Below are 17452 nucleotides of genomic sequence, written 5' to 3' on the forward strand. Positions count from 1 at the left end.
TGCCTCCTTGTGGAGGTCAGGGTGACCTTTGGAAAAGGATTCCCCCTTTATGGGTCGGCCAAGGTCAGGTTGAGAACTGTGGGAGCTGCTTTCTGAGGATCAACCCTTTCTGAATAGGAAGAGACACCGCCCCCCCTCCCCCCGCCCCGTGCTACCTTAGACGGGACCGGGCGCCCTCTCCTGACCAAAGGTGGGAACAGCACTGGCTCAGTTGGGGGGCGCGGCGGGGAGGGAGCCCTCCCCTGCCCCCCCCCCCCCCCCGCCCCCGATCCCACCGACCTTGCTAGAAGCTCTCCAACCCTTGCTGCAACGCCGCGCGGAGAGGCGAAGCCTGGCCGAGGCTGCAGCCAAAGCGGCTTGTGTTTACGGAAGGGCGAAGCTGGGGGATTCGGTTAGCACGGGCGGGGGTGGGGGTGGGGGTGGGGGTGGGGGTGGGGATGGGGGGGTTGCAGGCCAGGAGACCTTGGGACCAGGTGAAGTCAGGGTCCCGTGGAACTGATCTGTGCGTTCTCCCCACAGGTGACGCGATGCAGCCGAGAGGTGAGCCGGTCCGGAGGCGGCGTCCCCGAGTCAGATCCCGGCGTCCAGCCCTCTTCCGGTGCCCCACGCAGCCACAACTGGGGACGGGGGTGGGGTGGGGGGCGCAGAGCTGGAAAGGTGTGGGTTCCGGAGACATCAAATTAAGGGGGAGGAGAAGTGCGGGGTCGGGGGTCCCCCGAGCAGGGAGGAGCCCGCCGCGCGCCCGCCCGGGCGCAGTTTCCTCCCGAAGTTCCGCCCCGGGCCCGCCGCCCCGCCCCGCCCTCGCCTTCCCGCTCCGGCGCGACCCCGGCCGCTGCCCGCCCCCCCGTCCCTCCCCCCCACCCCTGCAGCTCAACCGGGGTGCCCAGGGGTCCCCCAGATCCCGGCCTGCGCAGCTACGGCCCTCCTCCCCGCCACCGCTTGGGTGAGTACGGAGGGCGGCCGTTCCGGGCCGCCCCTTGGGGGAGCTCGGCCATGCGGTCTGGCCGCCACAGGCCAGGCCTCAAGCTCTGGGGGCCCCCCCCGGTGGGTACCCCAGAACCACCTGCTGGTGTCCCGCCCTCCCCTCCCTCGGGTGGGCTGCCCAGGCGTGCCGGGACTGAGCTCTCCCCTCCTTTCCTCCGCAGGGCCTCCCGGTCGGGATTCCTCCCGGGACGGTGGACGGAGGCATGGGGGAGTCCCGGAGCCCCGCAGCTTAGGCTCCAGCCCCGGCTCTGCACCCACCAGCCGGTCACTTTGCGTAAGTGTTTTAAGGCAGTGCAAGCCTCAGTTTCTGCTTCTGTGAAATGGAAACACAGAGTATGGCACCTACTTCCCAGAACACTAAGATTTAAAAAAGACGGTGTGTGTCTATCGATGGAGTGTGTCACGATGCGCAATCCGGAATCCCATCGGCCTGGCCAGGGCACCGAGGCACTGGGCCACTGAGACTAGGACTCAGAAAACAGTTTTCAGCTAAGTAATACCAGTGGGGAAGCTAAAGCTGTCTGGGGGCAGGACTTCATGTAGTGAGCCCTCAGTCCCCCAATGTGGAGTAGAGTCGTCAAGTTGGAAGAGTCTGACCAGTAAGTAACATGAACCATAGTAATGCAAACTGAATTCCCCCGTTGCACAACTGTGGAAACAACCCAGAGTGGTTAAGTGACTTGCCCAAGGTCACACAGCTGAAAGAGGGGTCTGGCTTCAGTCACATAGTGTAGTACAGACTTTTTGTTTGTTTATTGTGTGCTGGTTACAGGGGCTTGAACTCAAGGCTGAGTGTTTTATTTATTTATTTATTTTTTGGTTCAAGGCTATTACTTGAACCACAGCTCCATTTACAACTTTTTTTTGGCTGGTCCTGGGTCTTGAACTCAGAATCTGGGGGGCTGTCCCTGAACCTCTCTGAGCCACGGCACCACGTCTGGCTTTTTTTTTTTTTTTTTTTTTTTGAGTAGTTTATTGGAGATAAGAGTCTTACCAACTTTCCTGCCCAGGCTCCATTGGGACCATGATCCTCAGATCTCAGCCTTCTGACTAGCTAGGATTACAGGCATGAGCCACTGGTGCGGGGCTCACTTCCAACTTTAAGGTGGATAATTAGAGATAACAGTCTCCTGGGTGCTGGGATGTAGCTCAATGGCAAAGCACTTGCCTAGCAAGTACAATCTCCTGGGTTTGATCCCCAGTACCAAAAAAAGAAAAGACAAAAATGACCAAAAGAAAGTTACAAAAAAACCAAACCAAACCAAATAAGAGTCTCACCGACTCTCCTGCCCAGGCTAGTTAAGAATTGTGAGCCTTAGATCTCAGCCTTCTAAGTAGCTTAGTATTACAGCCCCAGAGCCTTGGGCACCTGGCTTTTTTTCGGTGTGTGGTGTGTGCCTGTCCTGTGGCTTGAACTCAGGGCCTAGGTGCTGTTGCTGAGCTTCTTTTGCTCAAGGCTAGTGCTCTACAACTTGTGCCACAGCTCCACATCCAGCTTTGTTGGTAGTTTATTGGAGATAAGTGTCTCACAGGCTTTCCTGCTTGGGCTTGTTTCAAACTGTGCTCCTCAGACCTGTCTCCTGGATTACAGGCATGAATCACTGGTGCCCAGCATTTTGTTTTTTTTTTTTTAATAGACAAGATCTCACTGTGTAGTCTAGGCTGGCCTTGAATTTGAATGCCTCCTGCCTCAGCTTCCCAAGTGCTGGGACCTCAGATGTATACCACCACGTCTGGTATTTGTTGTTTCACTTACCTGGGGCCAGGGTCTGTTCATTCCTTGAAGATCTGGTCTTCGATTAGAGTGTCCTAGTGGTTTCTGAGAAGTTAGGAGATGCTGGCTTCAGAGAAATATGTTGGGAGAAGGGACTAGGTCTACTCCAGCTGGTCAGGGAAGGAGCTCTCCATTTAGGGCCTTGAGAGACTTGGGAGTTTATTTAGGGATGATCTCAAGAAAGTATTGGATCTGGGAGGGTCAGTAGTGCTACTTCCAGCTCCCTAGGGAGTTCCCTGCCCCAACACCCCCTCTCAAAGTGAGAGACAAACTTGAGAAATTGGGGAGGGCTGACAGATCTGGTCTGGTGGAGAAGCGGGTGGTAATGGTAGATGAAGTTGCAGAGGTGTGTTCACCTGGATTGTTCTGGAATGCCAAGAAGCCAGCCTATCTGAGGTCATAGTTCTTCCTGAGGGCTGGGCCAGGAAGATTATGACTAATTTGGCAAGGACTTTGAGACCAGAAAGGCAGGTTCTTTATGTTTCTGGAACCAGATGTGTCTTGGCACCAAGAAGCCTAAGCCCCCAGACACTTAAACTCCAGGCTTTCTGACTTTCCCTTGGGCTGGGCAGCTTGGAGGAAAGTTCTGCGTCTTGGTTTTTCCATCTTTATGATGGGAATAAGGCCAACAGGCGCTTAAATTTATTTTTTAAAGTTTTTTTAAAATTATTTTTTGTTAGTACTGGTACTGAGAGCCTTATACTCTTTTGCTCAGCACTGGCATTCCTTTTTTTTTTTTTTTTTTTTTTTTGCCAGTCCTGGGCTTTGGACTCAGGGGCTGAGCACTGTCCCTGGCTTCTTTTTGCTCAAGGCTAGCACTCTGTCACTTGAGCCACAGTGCCACTTCTGGCCATTTTCTATATATATGTGGTGCTGGGGAATCGAACCCAGGGCTTCATGTATACAAGGCAAGCACTCTTGCCACTAGGCCATATTCCCAGCCTCTTATCACTTGGCATTCTATCACTTGAATCATGCCAGTATGGCATTTTTCTGGTTAACTGGAGATGGAATCTCAGGGACTTTTCTGTGGAGGATGGCTTCTAACTATGATTCTCCAGGCAGGTCTCAGCCTCCTGAGTAGCTGGCACACTTATGTAGGATTTGGGGTTTTTATTTCTTGCCCCTCCCTCTCTCCAGTGTTAATCTGACCTTTCTACCGAGAGCTCAGGTCCAGAGAGAAAAGGGTCAAGGCAGGCCAGAGTTTCACTGTATAACTCTGTGAACCTCACATTTTCCTACTGCTAGTTCTTCTATTTGTTGTCTGACCCTGACTAGATTTCTGCCTATTATCCCTTTATATTGTGGGGGAGAGGATATGCAAGACTAGGATTGCTGGTATATACTTAGCTATTAGGGTTCTTGTTTGAGGGAAAAATCACAGTGCTAAAGAGCTCTCACCTAGTCTCTGGAGGGGGACAAACCAGGCCTCTGGGAAACTTCCAGAAGCTGACCAAGCAGCTCTATCCTGCAAATAGCAAGCCCAGGCTAGTGCCAGGCCTGATTCTGCAAAGCCTTTCACCCTCAGAGCACGTGAGACAGCAGGCAGAGAAAACCAGAGGTTCGAGGTTCTGTGGGCTTCCATGGAACTCTTGCTGCAGAGGATTGCTGGGCTGATACACAGCACATAGATAGAGCCTGGGAAGGGACTGAAGGCGCAGGAGGGCCCCAAGCCTGTGGATGAAGCAAGGAAAGCTGATGTGAGGCCTGGAGGCTCAAAGACTTGGGGGAGGAGATGGACCGTTCTATCCTCTGGTTGATGTTGGGTTTGGTTCTTGAAATAGTGAGAAACTAGATAAAGCCAGCTTTTGCAGTCTTAGGTCTCAGTCAAGAGGGGCCAGAGGGGCCAGAAGATCTCCCAAGCTATTTTAAGTTTCATCCTGTTACAGACTGGGATTATTAGCTTCTCCCTGAAATTCAAGTTGAATGTTGTATTGGGATCCTGAGTCTGTTTTCCTTATCTAGGGCAAGAGCTTTTGAAGTTTAGAAGACTTTCTCATTAGATCCCCTGCCCTATAGCACTGAGCACAAAGGGTGACTTTACCACTGATTCCCAGCCACAATGCCTGAGACCCTGACAGCACACCACTCCATCTCCAGGTCTAACAAGATGTACCAGGTCCCACTGCCGCTAGACCGGGAAGGAACTCTGTTCCGGCTCCGCTTCACCATGGTTGCCCTGGTCACAGTCTGCTGCCCACTTGTCGCCTTCCTCTTCTGCATCCTCTGGTCCCTGCTCTTCCACTTCAAGGAGACAACGTCTACACACTGTGGGGTAGGGCCTAGGGGATACTGTTGCTTTAGATTCAGGCCCATCAAGATCTTTATTTGGGGTGGGGGGACAGATTCTGATTCACTTTCAACCGGATTAGCCTGCTCTACAGAGGAGTCTGTCAAACATTCTGGGCTGGTGGCAGGGAAGAGGGTGGGGTGCTTGCAAAATGTAATCTCAAGCATTTGTTCTCCTCCATGTTCCATGAAGTTTCCAGGAATTATTGATTCCAGAGTCAATAATTATTTCATAGAGGGAAAATTTAGGAGCCTTAGGATTTTCCCAAGGGGTAGAGAGAGAATGGGACTGGACTGGAGGACATTTGGGTCATGTATGGTGCTGTGAGTTTCTGTCTGTTTCTATAGGAATGTGATTGTGTGTTTGTGTGTGTGTGTGTAATTGTAAGGGATATGACTATATAATGGCTTCAAGTGAGGCATGTATAGGGGAGAAAAACCAAATCTATGCCTGATTTTGTGCTTGTGTTGGAGGTAGATCCCATGCCCTCTGAGGTTCTATAGATTATCATCCATGTCTGGCCAGAGATATAGGTGCCTGGGCCATGAAGAAAGATACACAAATCTATTCTCCGTACCAGAGTAATATCAGAGTACATGCAGTGAGACCTATATTGACCTCCGTGTACAACTCATTCACATCAACTCTGTATCACTTGAGACCTAGAGGCTGAGCTTCAGTTTCCCATTGTCTATGGTGAGGCCAGTAATTCCTGTTCTGTTCTTTTCTAGAGTTACTATAGTGCTCCACGTAGAGGAAAGATGGGAAGGTGGTTTGGGAGTGTGAAAGATAAAGAGCTGGAAGAGGAGGAGGAGGAGGCAGAGGAGGAGGAGGAAGAAGAGACTGTCAGGCAGGAAGGCAGGGCAGGAGATGAAGTCAGCCTAGGGGCTGTAGGTGGAAGAGAGGTAGGGCTTGGACATAGACCCTTGAAGCTGACCTTAGAGTACTCAGAAGGCCCATAGCGAGCTTTCTTTATGGGAAAGTCCCCACCTAGTAGTATTAGATCTATTGACCCTGGGAGTATTTTAGCCTCATTTGCTAGCATTCTGTTGAATTCAATTGAGGCTTTTCATATATGCTTTGAATTTCTCATCTAGCATAGCCCTAGAATGGCCAGTACAAGTCCTGAGGCTGGAAGCAACCTAGGCCAGCACATCTAAAGTTGTTTTGTTTGTTTATATTTGAGATACAGTCTCTCTATGTAGCCTAGGTTGGCCGAGAACTCACTATGTAGCCCCGATTGACCTTGAACTTGTGATCCTTCTGCCTCTGCCTTCCAAATGCTAGGATTACAGACTTGCTCTCCTATGCTCAGTGAACACATCTATCATTGATGAACTTGCCCCTACTAGCACATCTCCAGTAATACATTAGGTCCTATTCTAAAGAAGTTTAGTAACTAACAATTAGCAATCACTTTTTTTTTTTGCCAGTTCTGGGCTTTGGACTCAGGGCCTGAGCACTGTCCCTGGCTTCTTTTTGCTCAAGGCTAGCACTCTGCCATTTGAGCCACAGTGCCACTTCTGGCCGTTTTCTATATATGTGGTGCTGGGGAATCGAACCCAGGGCTTCATGTATATGGGGCAAGTGCTCTTGCCACTAGGCCATATTCCCAGCCCAGCAATCACTTTTTTAAGATGACAATAATTTTATTTTTGTGAAGGTCCTGGGGCTTGAACTCAGGGCCTGGATGCTGTCCCCGAGTTAGTTAGTTTGTTTTTCCAGTCCTGGGAATTGGATTCAGGGCCTGAGCACTGTCCCTGTGTTCTTTGTGCTCAAGGCTAGCACTCTACCTCTTGAGTCACAACACCACTTCCAGCTTTTTCTGTTTATGTGGTGCTGAAGCATCAAACCCAGGGCTTTGTAAATGCTAGGCAAGCACTCTACCACTAAGCCATATTCTCAGCCCCCCTGAGTTTGTTCTTGCTTAAGGCTAGTGCTCTATCACTTTGAGCCACAGTGCCATTTCCAGCTTTTTGGTAATTAACCGGAGGTAAGAGTCGCACAGCCTTTCCTGCCTAGGCTGGCTTTGAACCTCCATCCTCACATCTCAGTCTCCTGAGTAGCTAGGATTACAGGCATGAGCCATCAATCCCCAGCTAGACTTTTTACTTTTTTTAAATAAATCTCTGTTCTGGTTGGTTCTGGTTCTGTTTTTGATAGCCATTGAGCTACTTTCTCCTGATTTTAGCTCAGCTCTACCAAAAAAAAAAAAAAAAAAAAAAAAGAGGCAGGGCTGGGAATATGGCCTAGTAGCAAGAGTGCTTGCCTCTTTTTTTTTTTTTGCCAGTCCTGGGGCTTGAAGTCAGGGCCTGAGCAGTCCCTGGCTTCTTTTTACTCAAGGCTAGCACTCTACCACTTGAGCCACAGCTCCACTTCTGGCCTTTTTTTGTATATATGTGGTGCTGAGGAATGGAACCCAAGGCTTCATGTATATGAGGTAAGCACTTTACCACTAGGCCATATTCCCAGCCCCGAGTGCTTGCCTCATATATATGAAGCCCTGGGTTCAATTCCTCAGCACCACATATATAGAAAATGGCCAGAAGTGGCACTGTGGCTCAAGTGGCAGAGTGCTAGCCTTGAGCAAAAAGAAGCCAGGAACAGTGCTCAGCCCCTGAGTTCAAGACCCAGGACTGGCAACAACAACAAAAGAAGAGGCAGCAATAATGGAGATTTCTGAGTGTTGACTTAGCGTAGCTCTAGGTGCTTCAGGCAACTGTCATAATACTGAGTCTTCAATATCATCTTCACCCCCATCGTGAATGTGCTCTTAGACTTGGACTTGACCTAGTTGGTAACTATTTTGTCTAAGCTAGTCCTTGATCTGGGCATCAGACTCCAGGTGGCCTGGGCAGGCCAGAAAAAAAAAAACAACAAAAACCAGTATTGTTTGTTCTGTCGACTCAGTATGAGTTGCCATTAGCTGTTTCTGCACAGCTACAGGCTACACACTGATATCTCACACTCATATTTGACTAGATTATCACTTGGATTAGCCTGTTCTCTGATGTAGCCAAACAAATATATGTAGTCCTGATTCAGTCAAAAATGGCCAAATCAGCCCGGCAAGAGTGGTTCACATCTGCAATCCTAGCTACTTAGGAGGACTGCAATTCAGGGCTGGCCCAGGCAGAAGAGTCCAGCAGATTCCACCTCCAAAATAAGCAGCAAAAAGCTAGGCTGGAGACATGGCTCACATAGTAGAGTACCAGCTGAATAAGCATGAAGCCCTGAGTACAAACCCCCAGACCTGTCAAAAAAAGAAAAAAGGAAAAATTTTTTTAAAAAGGAGGGGCACGATTCCATTTTGTTTTTCTTCTTTCCCTTTCTAGAAACCTGCCAGTGTCCCTAGACACAGCCCTCAGAAAGGTTCCCACCCCCACCCCTGGCAAGAAGCTGCCATGGGTTGACCTCAACCACTATCACTTCTCACAGTTTCAGAGTGTTCTGGGGTTTATGAAGTGGCCTTGTTGATTCTGGGAAGGCTGTGTGCTTGGGCAGGTGTGGAGAACTGGGCTTTGTGGGCGGGAGGGCAGGCCTGGAGAAGCTGGGGGTGGGACCCTCTCATCTTAGAGCAGTCTCAGTCTGGCTGGAGTCCTCAACCCAAGCCCCGGATTCTTCAGCACCCAGTGTGAGTGTTGCTTGGTGAGCCCCCTCCCTCCACCCATCTCAGAAGAGCAGCTGCAATAGACTGGGGTAGACGGTGTCTCCTTCATGGAGGGAAGTGAGTTGTGGGGGAAATGTGGTTGTAGGCTTTTTAATACAAAGCCATCTCTGGTCTTCCTCAGCTTACCTCAAGCTGGAAGCCCAGCTTCCTTAGTTTGCATCGGACCTGGACAGAGGCTTCCTAGATCTGGCCAAGAATAGCGGGCTGAGGCTAAGGAGAGAAAGTTCCTATGCCTCTCAGATTCCTCCATACTTTAGAGTAGGTAATGTCTTTTCCTTGGAGGAGAATGCCATGGGGGTCTAGGCCTCCACAAGGGGCCCTTATATTTCAGGATCAAGCTGGCCTGAGGCCTGGCTCATTCAGACCCTGTGGGTGGGATGGCTAGTAGCTTGTGATCCTACTAATGTAGGTTCTAGCGTACTCTCATTGTTCCTAGTTGAACATGGTTGAGGAGGAGGAATGTAGTCAGACAGGGTCAGTAGGAGCAGAGCTGCAGCCAGTTTGAACCAAGGGTCCTTTGTCTAGGTTACCTGGTTTGAAGGAAACCTTGACTCAGAGCCTTAAGCTGTCATGTAGCAAGAGGCGTTGGTCTCAGTAGCCCCCAGTCCTGGCATAGTTCTGGGTCTCAGTCACCCCTCCTGTGGGATGGAAATACCCACCCCATCCCTCATCCTTGCTCTGGGGCTGTGAGGGTGGTAATTGTGAGGTGAGCCCCAGGTTCCTTTGTCCAGGTCCCTGGAGCCTCCTTTGTCTAGCCTCTTCAGAAGGAGGACCTAGGAGAAGACTAGTGTGCCAGGGGGTTCCTAAGAGCTGTCCCTGTCTGTCTCTGTTGTTCCTTTCCTACTTTCCTCAGCTCCTACTTCTCTGCAGCCTTCCTTTCTTCTTCTACTCTGGGTCTCCCTTCTACTCTGAGGAGCCAGCTCTGGAAAAGACTCCACTTTTCCAGGCTCAAATATCTCATCAGACTCCAAGTTATGTCCCTCGCCCTGCTTGGGCCACTCCCTACAGGATGTTTTCTGCAGCCTCCCTGCCCTTGGACTCCGATGGGACCGTGTTCCGGCTCCGCTTCACAACCTTGGTCTTGTGGGTCATCACTTTCCCCGTGTTTGGCTTCTTCTTCTGCATCATCTGGTCCCTGCTGTTCCATTTTGAATACACGGTGGCCACTGACTGTGGGGTGAGTGCCAGGCTCCCCAGTACCTGGGTCAGGGCCACGTTAGGTGGTAGCAGAAGAAAAGAAAGAGAGAATCAGAGAGGGGAAAGGGATAAAAAGATTGGAGGACAAGTCAGAGAATTAGAGAGCAGAAGTTCAGAGAGTAGAGTCACAATCCTTTGAGAATTAGAAGAGGATTATGGAGAGTATAAAGGAATGGGGTGGGCGGAAGTGGGGAGAGAAGAAGAGAGGTTGGGATCCAGCAGTGGAGATCATCAGTGGATAGAGGAGGCTGAAGAAAGACCTGATTGGATAGGAAACCAAGACTGAGAAGGTTCAATAAGGCCAGGAGAAGAATGGCTTTCACCCAGATTGGTAGATTTTCCTTGAAATATCCATATCCCTTCTCTGGGACCATAGTTTCCCCCCACCCCCCGCTCACTGGCAACCTTAGCCCTCCTACCAACACTTTTGTCTACTCATAGCTCTACTAGCTGGAAACCCAGAACTTCTCATATCCGTCCATTAGGTCTTTCCTGAGGGCCTAAGGGTAGAGGTTCTATTTCAGAAGCATGGAGTTGATTGTGGATTTGCCCTTAACATTCTCATTCCTGCAAGAGACTCTGTCCTTAGGTACTCACAACATAGTGAACTGGATTCTTTGTGTGTGTGCAGTCTTGGGTTTTGAACTCAGGGCCTGTGCTTTGTCTCTAAGATGTTTTGCTCAAGGCTGGTGCTCTACCACTTGAGCCTCAGCTTCACTTCTAGCTTTTTTTTTTTTTTTTTTGTCAGTCATGGGCTTGAACTCTGGGCCTGGGTGCTTTTCAGCTCAGAGCTAGTGCTGTGACACTTGAGCCATAGCATCACTTTGAGTTTTCTGGTGGTTAATTGGAGATCAGAGTCTCATGGACTTTCCTGCCCAGGCTGGCTTTGAACCATGATCCTCACATCTCATCCTCCCGCATAGCTAGGATTACAAGCATGAGCCATGAATTGGGATTCTTAAGGTAATAAAAGGGAATGCAAGGACTGTAGGGGTCAGAAGAGATACTTAACCCAGCTTGAATACTGGGGAAGACTTCCTGGAGGAGTGGATATTGTTGCTAGAAAATGAGGGTAGAGGTGAAAAAGGATCAGTGTGAATGCCAGGCTGACATTTTGGGTTTTATCCTGAGGGCAATGTGGAGCTTTGGAAAGATTCTAAGCAGGAAAAGAGGTGTGATCAGATCATAGATCATTCCAGCTTCTGACTGAAAAATAGATTTCAGGGCAGGAGCAAGAGTTAGGAAGACCAGTAAGGAGACTATTGCAGTAGCTCATACTGCTAGAGACCAGAGATGAGTGGAGACTGAGGATAGAGAAGAAAGGATAAGAGTCCATCGAGGAGCAGCAAGGAGAAGTGACAGGAGTTTTGGTCCAGTTGGCAAGGAGTAGAGAAGCAAAGAAGGTAGAGAAGTCATCTATAACTTGGGACTACTTTCATCAGAGGCCAAAGGAATGACTCTAATGATATGATCTTACCAAAAGGTTTTTGTTTTTTTTTTAACCTTCCTTTTTTAAACTTTTAATCTGCTGCCCTGCCAGGAAGGGGTTTATCTACCCATCTTGCAGTACTTTTTTTTTTTGGCCAGTCCTGGGGCTTGGACTCAGGGCCTGAGCACTGTCCCTGGCTTCTTTTTGCTCAAGGCTAGCACTCTGCCACTTGAGCCACAGCACCACTTCTGGCCATTTTCTGTATATGTGGTGCTGGGGAATCGAACCCAGGGCCTCATGTATATGAGGCAGGCACTCTTGCCACTAGGCCATATCCCCAGCCCCCTTGCAGTACTTTTAGATCTGGGCTCATAGTGGGGGCAGGGGTGTTGGAATAAGCTGTGTGTGAATCTAATCTCTAATAGCTCTTGATGTTTCTTGTTGCTGGCACAGTTGGTGAGTATAAAACTTATATACTAGGGATGGGAGTAGGAATAGGGGTCTAGATGATTGTGTGTGTGTGTGTGTGTGTGTGTGTGTGTGTGTCGGTGTATGTGTGTGTCTGTCTGTCTGTGTGCTCATGACAGAGACAAGGCAAGCCCTGTTCTTAAAATTCTGCCCCTACCATTAATCTGAGAGGAGTTTATGAAGATGGACTGCCAGTCACAGGATTCTAACTCTCTGTTCCTTCTGAAGTCACAGAACCAGTCAAGATTCAGTGCCCTTGGATGCTTTGTACTGTCCTAGTCAGGCCTTAGGTGCTGGCCCTGTCTTTCTTAAAGTAGCTGAGTAGAGGAAGCAGTCTTCAGCATAAATATTCCAGGAAGTGGGATATTTCTCACTTTCACTCTGGGGAGCAGAGGTTAAAAGATCAATTATGGAGACTTACGAAGTCTACTATATCTGATGTCCTACCTCTCACCTGTAAGTGCCTTTCTTGTGCTCAGTGGTCAAGTGACTCAATGCCTTTGCAGGGTAGTCTGCTTTCTAAAGCCAATACTTACTGTCCCCACTGTGTGCCCAACACTGAAGGCATTTTGTATACATTATATTTAGACCTCATAATCAGTCGGCAAGGTAGGATGTGTTGTGCCCATGCTGCCAATGAGTAAATTGGAACTCAGAGAGATGAAGTGCCTTGTTCAAGATCACCCAGCTAGCCAGACATTGATGGCTCATACCTGTTATCCTACTCAGGGAGGCAGAAATCTAAGGATCATGGTTCAAAGCCAGCCTGGGCAGTACATCTTTCATTAGCCACCAAAAAGCCAGAAGTAGAGCTGTGGCTTGGGTGGTAGAAGTGGTAGATCTAGTGCTAGCCTTGAATCGAAATAGCAAAGAATTGTATCCAGGCTCTGAATTTACCACCTAGGTCTAGCTAATAAATGTAGAGCTGGGATCCAAAGGCCTATACTGCTGTTTGGGAATGAGCCTGATTTCAAGCCATGGTACGTTGAGGGCAGCATCTTCTCTTGGAGAACTCTGTGCTTAGCTTTCTGTCTTAACGGTGCTGAAGGGAAGGAACCTTTCTCCTTTTTGTGGGCTATGAAATCCCTGACCAACCCTCCATTAGGCTCACCCCTGCTCTATGAGCTGCCTTTCTTATTGCCTACCTTCTTAGCTGTCCAGATACTCATTCAACATTTCCATTGGAAGAAAGAAAGGGATCTATCCCTGAACACTGGAGCCTCCATAAGTATAGCAGGATCATTCCTTTGTTGGGTTCTTGGCTCCAGCACTGTCCTGGTCCTTGTTTAGAGTCTAAAAATATCTATGGAAAGTGTGAGCAACGCATTGGCAGCCTCCTGTTGAAGTATTTAAAAAGTGCAGATTCTCAGGTTCAAGACTTGCATTTTCACACAGTCCCTCAGTGAGTTATGTGCATGTTATCCCTGGAGTCTAAGATCTCCTTCTTCCATGCCTGGCTTTCCCGGCCCCATCTAAGCTACTGTTCAATTGTCACCCATTTGTCCACCTCTTATACAAGCAATACCATTCCCAGGTGAATATCGCCTCTTCTCTTTCTCTCTTTTTTATTTTTGCCAGGTGTGGGGCTTGAACTTAGGGCCAGGACATTATCCCTTAGCTTTTTCACTCAAGGCTGGTGCTTTACCACTTTAGCCATAGCTCCACTTCTGGATTTTTTTGTTCTGCTTTGAATCTCGATCCTCAGATCTCTGCCTCCTGAGTAGGTAGGATTACAGATGGGAGCTACTTTCCCCAGCTCTTCTCCCTTTAAAGAATGAGGCTACAGTACCTTAAAGAATGAGTTTCAAAGATGGATAGTGATGATGCATAAGAACAGGGCCTTCTTCTCAAACTATATGGATCTTCTCAAACTATATGGAAGGTTAGGACCACGCACTTCCTTAAACCTGACCAGGATAGGAGTACCCTTTGGCCTAGCTCCCAGGCTCTCACAGTACCCTCTACTGCCATTGGGCACACTTGCCCAGAGAAATGAATGAGGCTGGGAGCTGTTAAGAATGCCAGTTCAACAACGGTGTAAAATAACACAAGAAATGTACATACTGCCCTACTAAGTAACTGTACCCCTTTTGCACAACACCTTGTCAGAAAATTTTTGTTTAAAAAAAAAAAAAAGAATGCCAGTTCAGGTGGGGAGCGGTACTGTTCTAAAGAAGATCAGGTGTTCTGGGACTCCTCTTTGTGACTCATCCCTGTCCTTGGGACTGAATATGGTGTGTTGGGATTCCAGGGACTCCCACAGGATCTTCTCTTAGGCCAGCTATGAACTAGCAGCCAAGGGAGCATCACAGCTGCCCAAACACACAGGTTCCAGTGTGGGGCTAGATGGACAAAGCCTACCCTGCCTCTGCACAATCCCAGTCCTTTAGGGGATGAGAATCAAGCACGGTGGCTACAGGCAGGATTTGGAAAGGGAAGTGTCTTGGGAGAGCTCAGGGCGTGGCCTGAAGAACTCTTGGGAAGGGAAGGGGCTGAGGCAGAGCCTTCTTGAAGGCCATTGACTTTGAAGACTGGTAGAAGGGTCTCCTGATGGGCAGGTGGGGGCAGGGCCTGGCAGAGGCTATACCTAGACTCCCTCATAACTCTCTCTCTAGGTGCCCAATTACCTGCCATCAGTGAGCTCGGCCATTGGCGGCGAGGTGCCCCAGCGCTACGTGTGGCGCTTCTGCATTGGCCTGCACTCAGCACCCCGCTTCTTGGCAGCCTTCGCCTACTGGAACCACTACCTCAGCTGCGCTTCCCCGTGTCCTGGCTACCGCCAGCTCTGTCGTCTCAACTTCATCCTCAACGTCATCGAGAACCTCGCCCTTCTAGTGCTCACCTACGTCTCCTCCTCCGAGGACTTCAGTGGGTTGCCCAGATGAGGGCGGGATGGAGAAGGGATGGGGAAAGGGGGTGGTGTGTGAAGCGGGACACATCCTGTTCCTTCCCACACATGGCCCTTCCTGCGTAGGGGTGAGGGCACTGCCCGAGATGAGCGCTCCCCACCCTCCTTTTCTCCCCTCCAGCCATCCACGAAAATGCTTTCATTGTGTTCATCGCAGCATCCCTCAGTCACATGCTCCTCACCTGCATTCTCTGGCGGCTCACCAAGAAGCACACAGTAAGTCAGGAGGTACGACCTGCCCCACCTGGGCACCAGGTGGCTCAGTTCAAATCAAGGACATCTGTCCTCAGGAAACCGGTAACGAGGAGGGGGTGGTTCCAGTGGGTACCCTGTCAAAGGAGGACTGGGCTGGGGGACCAGTGGAAGGGGTTGACTTGTCTCAATCCAGGACTGTGTTTGGGCAGTTTGGGTGAAGAGATGAAGGCTCCACATGAGGGTGGAATGAGAGGTACCAGCCAGGCCCCCATGGGTTAGGAACACTGTTGTAGCAGTAACACCCCACCCACATATACTCCTTTCTTTCCACAGTACCTGGAGGTGTTGGTTGGTCGGTGGTCTGTGTATTTTTTTTTTTTTTGGGTGGGGGGTGCTAGTACTAGGGCTTAAACTCGGCCTGGTGCTATCCGCTAGCTTGTTTTTGTTTTTTTTTTTTACTCAAGACTAGCTGTCTATCATTCAAGCCACAGCTTGCTTCACTTCTAACTCTTTGGTGGCTAATTGGAGATAAGAGTCTCATGGACTTCTCTGCCCAGGCTGGCTTTGAACTGTTATCCTCTGATCTCAGACTGCTGAACAGCTAGGATTAGAGGTGTGAGCCACTGGTGCCTGTCATACTTTATGTACTTGTTATACTCTCTCCGCCTGAAATGGGAAAGGCAGAGATACCACTGCTCCTTGACTTCATCGTTCCCCGAATGCAGGAATGCGAAGGTGCTCATCCTCCCTGCTGCCCCTGCCCGTGCCCCCTTCTGTGACTGCTGGGGCAATGAAGGGAGGATGGGTCTAATCCCTTAGGAGCTGGGGTGAGAGGGGAGGCTATCCATATACACCCAGCAAGCTGCAGAGTGACCAGATAGCTCATCTTTTAGGATCGCAAGTCCTACAGCTGGAAACAACGGCTCTTCATCATCAACTTTGTCTCCTTCTTCTCGGCACTGGCTGTCTACTTTCGGCATAACATGTATTGTGAGGCTGGAGGTGAGACCAGATTAGCATCCGTAGACAATCATAAATCACGATGGAGTACTTGTGGTATTCATTCATTCATTCGTGCTTGTTCTCAGGCTTGAACTTAAGGCCTTGGTGCTGTCCCTGAGCATTTGTACTCAAGGCTAGCACTCTTAGCACTTGAGCCACAGCTCCACTTTGGCCTTATTTTTTTGGTAGTGGTTGATTTGATATAAGAGTCTCATATAGACTTTCTTGCCTGGGCTGGCTTTGAGCTGCCATCCTCAGATCTCAGCCTCCCGAGTTGCTAGGATTACAGGCACGGGTCTTTGGCACCCAGCACTTGTGATGTTTTTGGATTGTGGGCAATGGTTGCTGCCAATGTGTTCCCTAAGGCGGGCTAGTCTTAAGACCCTAAAAGAGGGTCACAGGAGGTTCACATTCTCTGTTTCTTGTGTCCTTACAACAGTGTACACCATCTTTGCCGTCCTGGAGTACACTGTTGTCCTAACCAACATGGCATTCCACATGACAGCCTGGTGGGACTTCGGGAACAAAGAGCTGCTCGTAACCTCTCAACCTGAGGAAAAAAGATTCTAACTCCTTCTATGCTGCTAGGAAGAGGTATCCAAATGCCTAGAAACAAAGCACTACTCTGGCCTTCCCCATATCCGTGTCCTTTCTGGGCCCTTTTGAAGCTGGGCGAGGGAGAGGGGTATAGGACAAGGCTGATCCCAGTAATGATGGCTTCTCTCAGCCCTCACCTAGGCACAGAGGCTTTCAAGCAACATCACCCTTAACTGAGAAGCCCTAAGAAGCTGAGCTGGCACGAAAGCTCCACCATTTGGTGCTAAACAACAACAAGAGCAACAAAAGTCCTGAGGTTCATAACCACCATCTAGTTTTTGGCCTTTTCATAGAAACTTTTTGAGGTATGAGACTGCTAAGCAGTGGCTGCTACCTGGAAACCAGTCATTTCTCTCCAGGTCATTTGCTTGACTGTGTCTAATGAGGTACTGTGCACACCCAGGCCTGCGGCCATAGTGCTCTGCTGAGTGTCCCCACATGTTCCAGTCCTGACTTCACCTCTTTGATCTGGTGTGGCTCTAGGGTGTATACCTTTCCCTGTCAGCCTCTCATTATGTCTATCCCTGTGTATGATGGGGGAGGGCGTGCTGTTGAACATCCAAGGGCTTTGCCAGTGTGGCTCTTAATATCTGACGGAGGTGTTCTGTACCTGGAGGATAACCCATCCCAGAAAAGAACCCACGCACCGCATGTATTTCCCTTTCCTTCTGAAATCACTGGCTTATGGATTCTTCCTCCTCTCCAAAGGGAGATGAGACAGAGGCATAGTTCCTAATGGGTTCCCTGGTGTTTCTCCATTTTCCCTACAACCTCAGACTGACTCTGAGCTTTTCTGGTTGTACATTTTATTGCAAATAACAATAAATTTTTTTTTGCCAACAATCTAGGCCAAGCATGCAAGTCTTGGGGCCCATTTCCTAAATGGGACCTGAGGAGGGTGAGCTCCAGAAGGGAATAAGTCCACCTTCATCTTATTC

At 49.5% G+C, this 17452-nt stretch overlaps 1 protein-coding gene across 4 annotated transcripts; it reads left to right on the forward strand.

Annotated features, from left to right (window-relative positions):
- The first annotated feature begins 518 nt into the window (after positions 1–518).
- On the forward strand, positions 519–17361 carry Pgap2 (post-GPI attachment to proteins 2). 4 transcript variants are annotated; one of them, XM_048361055.1, is made up of 8 exons: positions 519–540; positions 1146–1258; positions 4859–5033; positions 14428–14680; positions 14842–14948; positions 15809–15917; positions 16357–16511; positions 16645–17361. In XM_048361055.1, the coding sequence occupies exons 3-7, from the start codon at positions 4869–4871 to the stop codon at positions 16485–16487; spliced, it is 765 nt and encodes a 254-aa protein (XP_048217012.1). In that variant the 5' UTR covers positions 519–540; positions 1146–1258; positions 4859–4868; the 3' UTR covers positions 16488–16511; positions 16645–17361. The 4 variants fall into 4 exon arrangements, with proteins under 4 accessions (XP_048217012.1, XP_048217014.1, XP_048217013.1 ...); XM_048361057.1 differs by having other exon boundaries at positions 14842–14936; XM_048361056.1 differs by lacking the exon at positions 519–540 and adding an exon at positions 925–943.
- Positions 17362–17452: the final 91 nt, after the last annotated feature.

Source organism: Perognathus longimembris, chromosome 13 (assembly GCF_023159225.1).
Source record: "Perognathus longimembris pacificus isolate PPM17 chromosome 13, ASM2315922v1, whole genome shotgun sequence".
Taxonomy (NCBI): domain Eukaryota; kingdom Metazoa; phylum Chordata; class Mammalia; order Rodentia; family Heteromyidae; genus Perognathus; species Perognathus longimembris.

Coding starts and splice junctions, on each gene's coding strand:
- Pgap2 (XM_048361058.1), top strand. CDS start 4,869: ATGTACCAGGTCCCACTGCCGCTAGACCGGGAAGGAACTCTGTTCCGG. Junction 5,032..9,710: donor GACAACGTCTACACACTGTG/GGGTAGGGCCTA, acceptor CTCGCCCTGCTT/GGGCCACTCCCTACAGGATG. Junction 14,949..15,808: donor AGCACACAGTAAGTCAGGAG/GTACGACCTGCC, acceptor CTCATCTTTTAG/GATCGCAAGTCCTACAGCTG.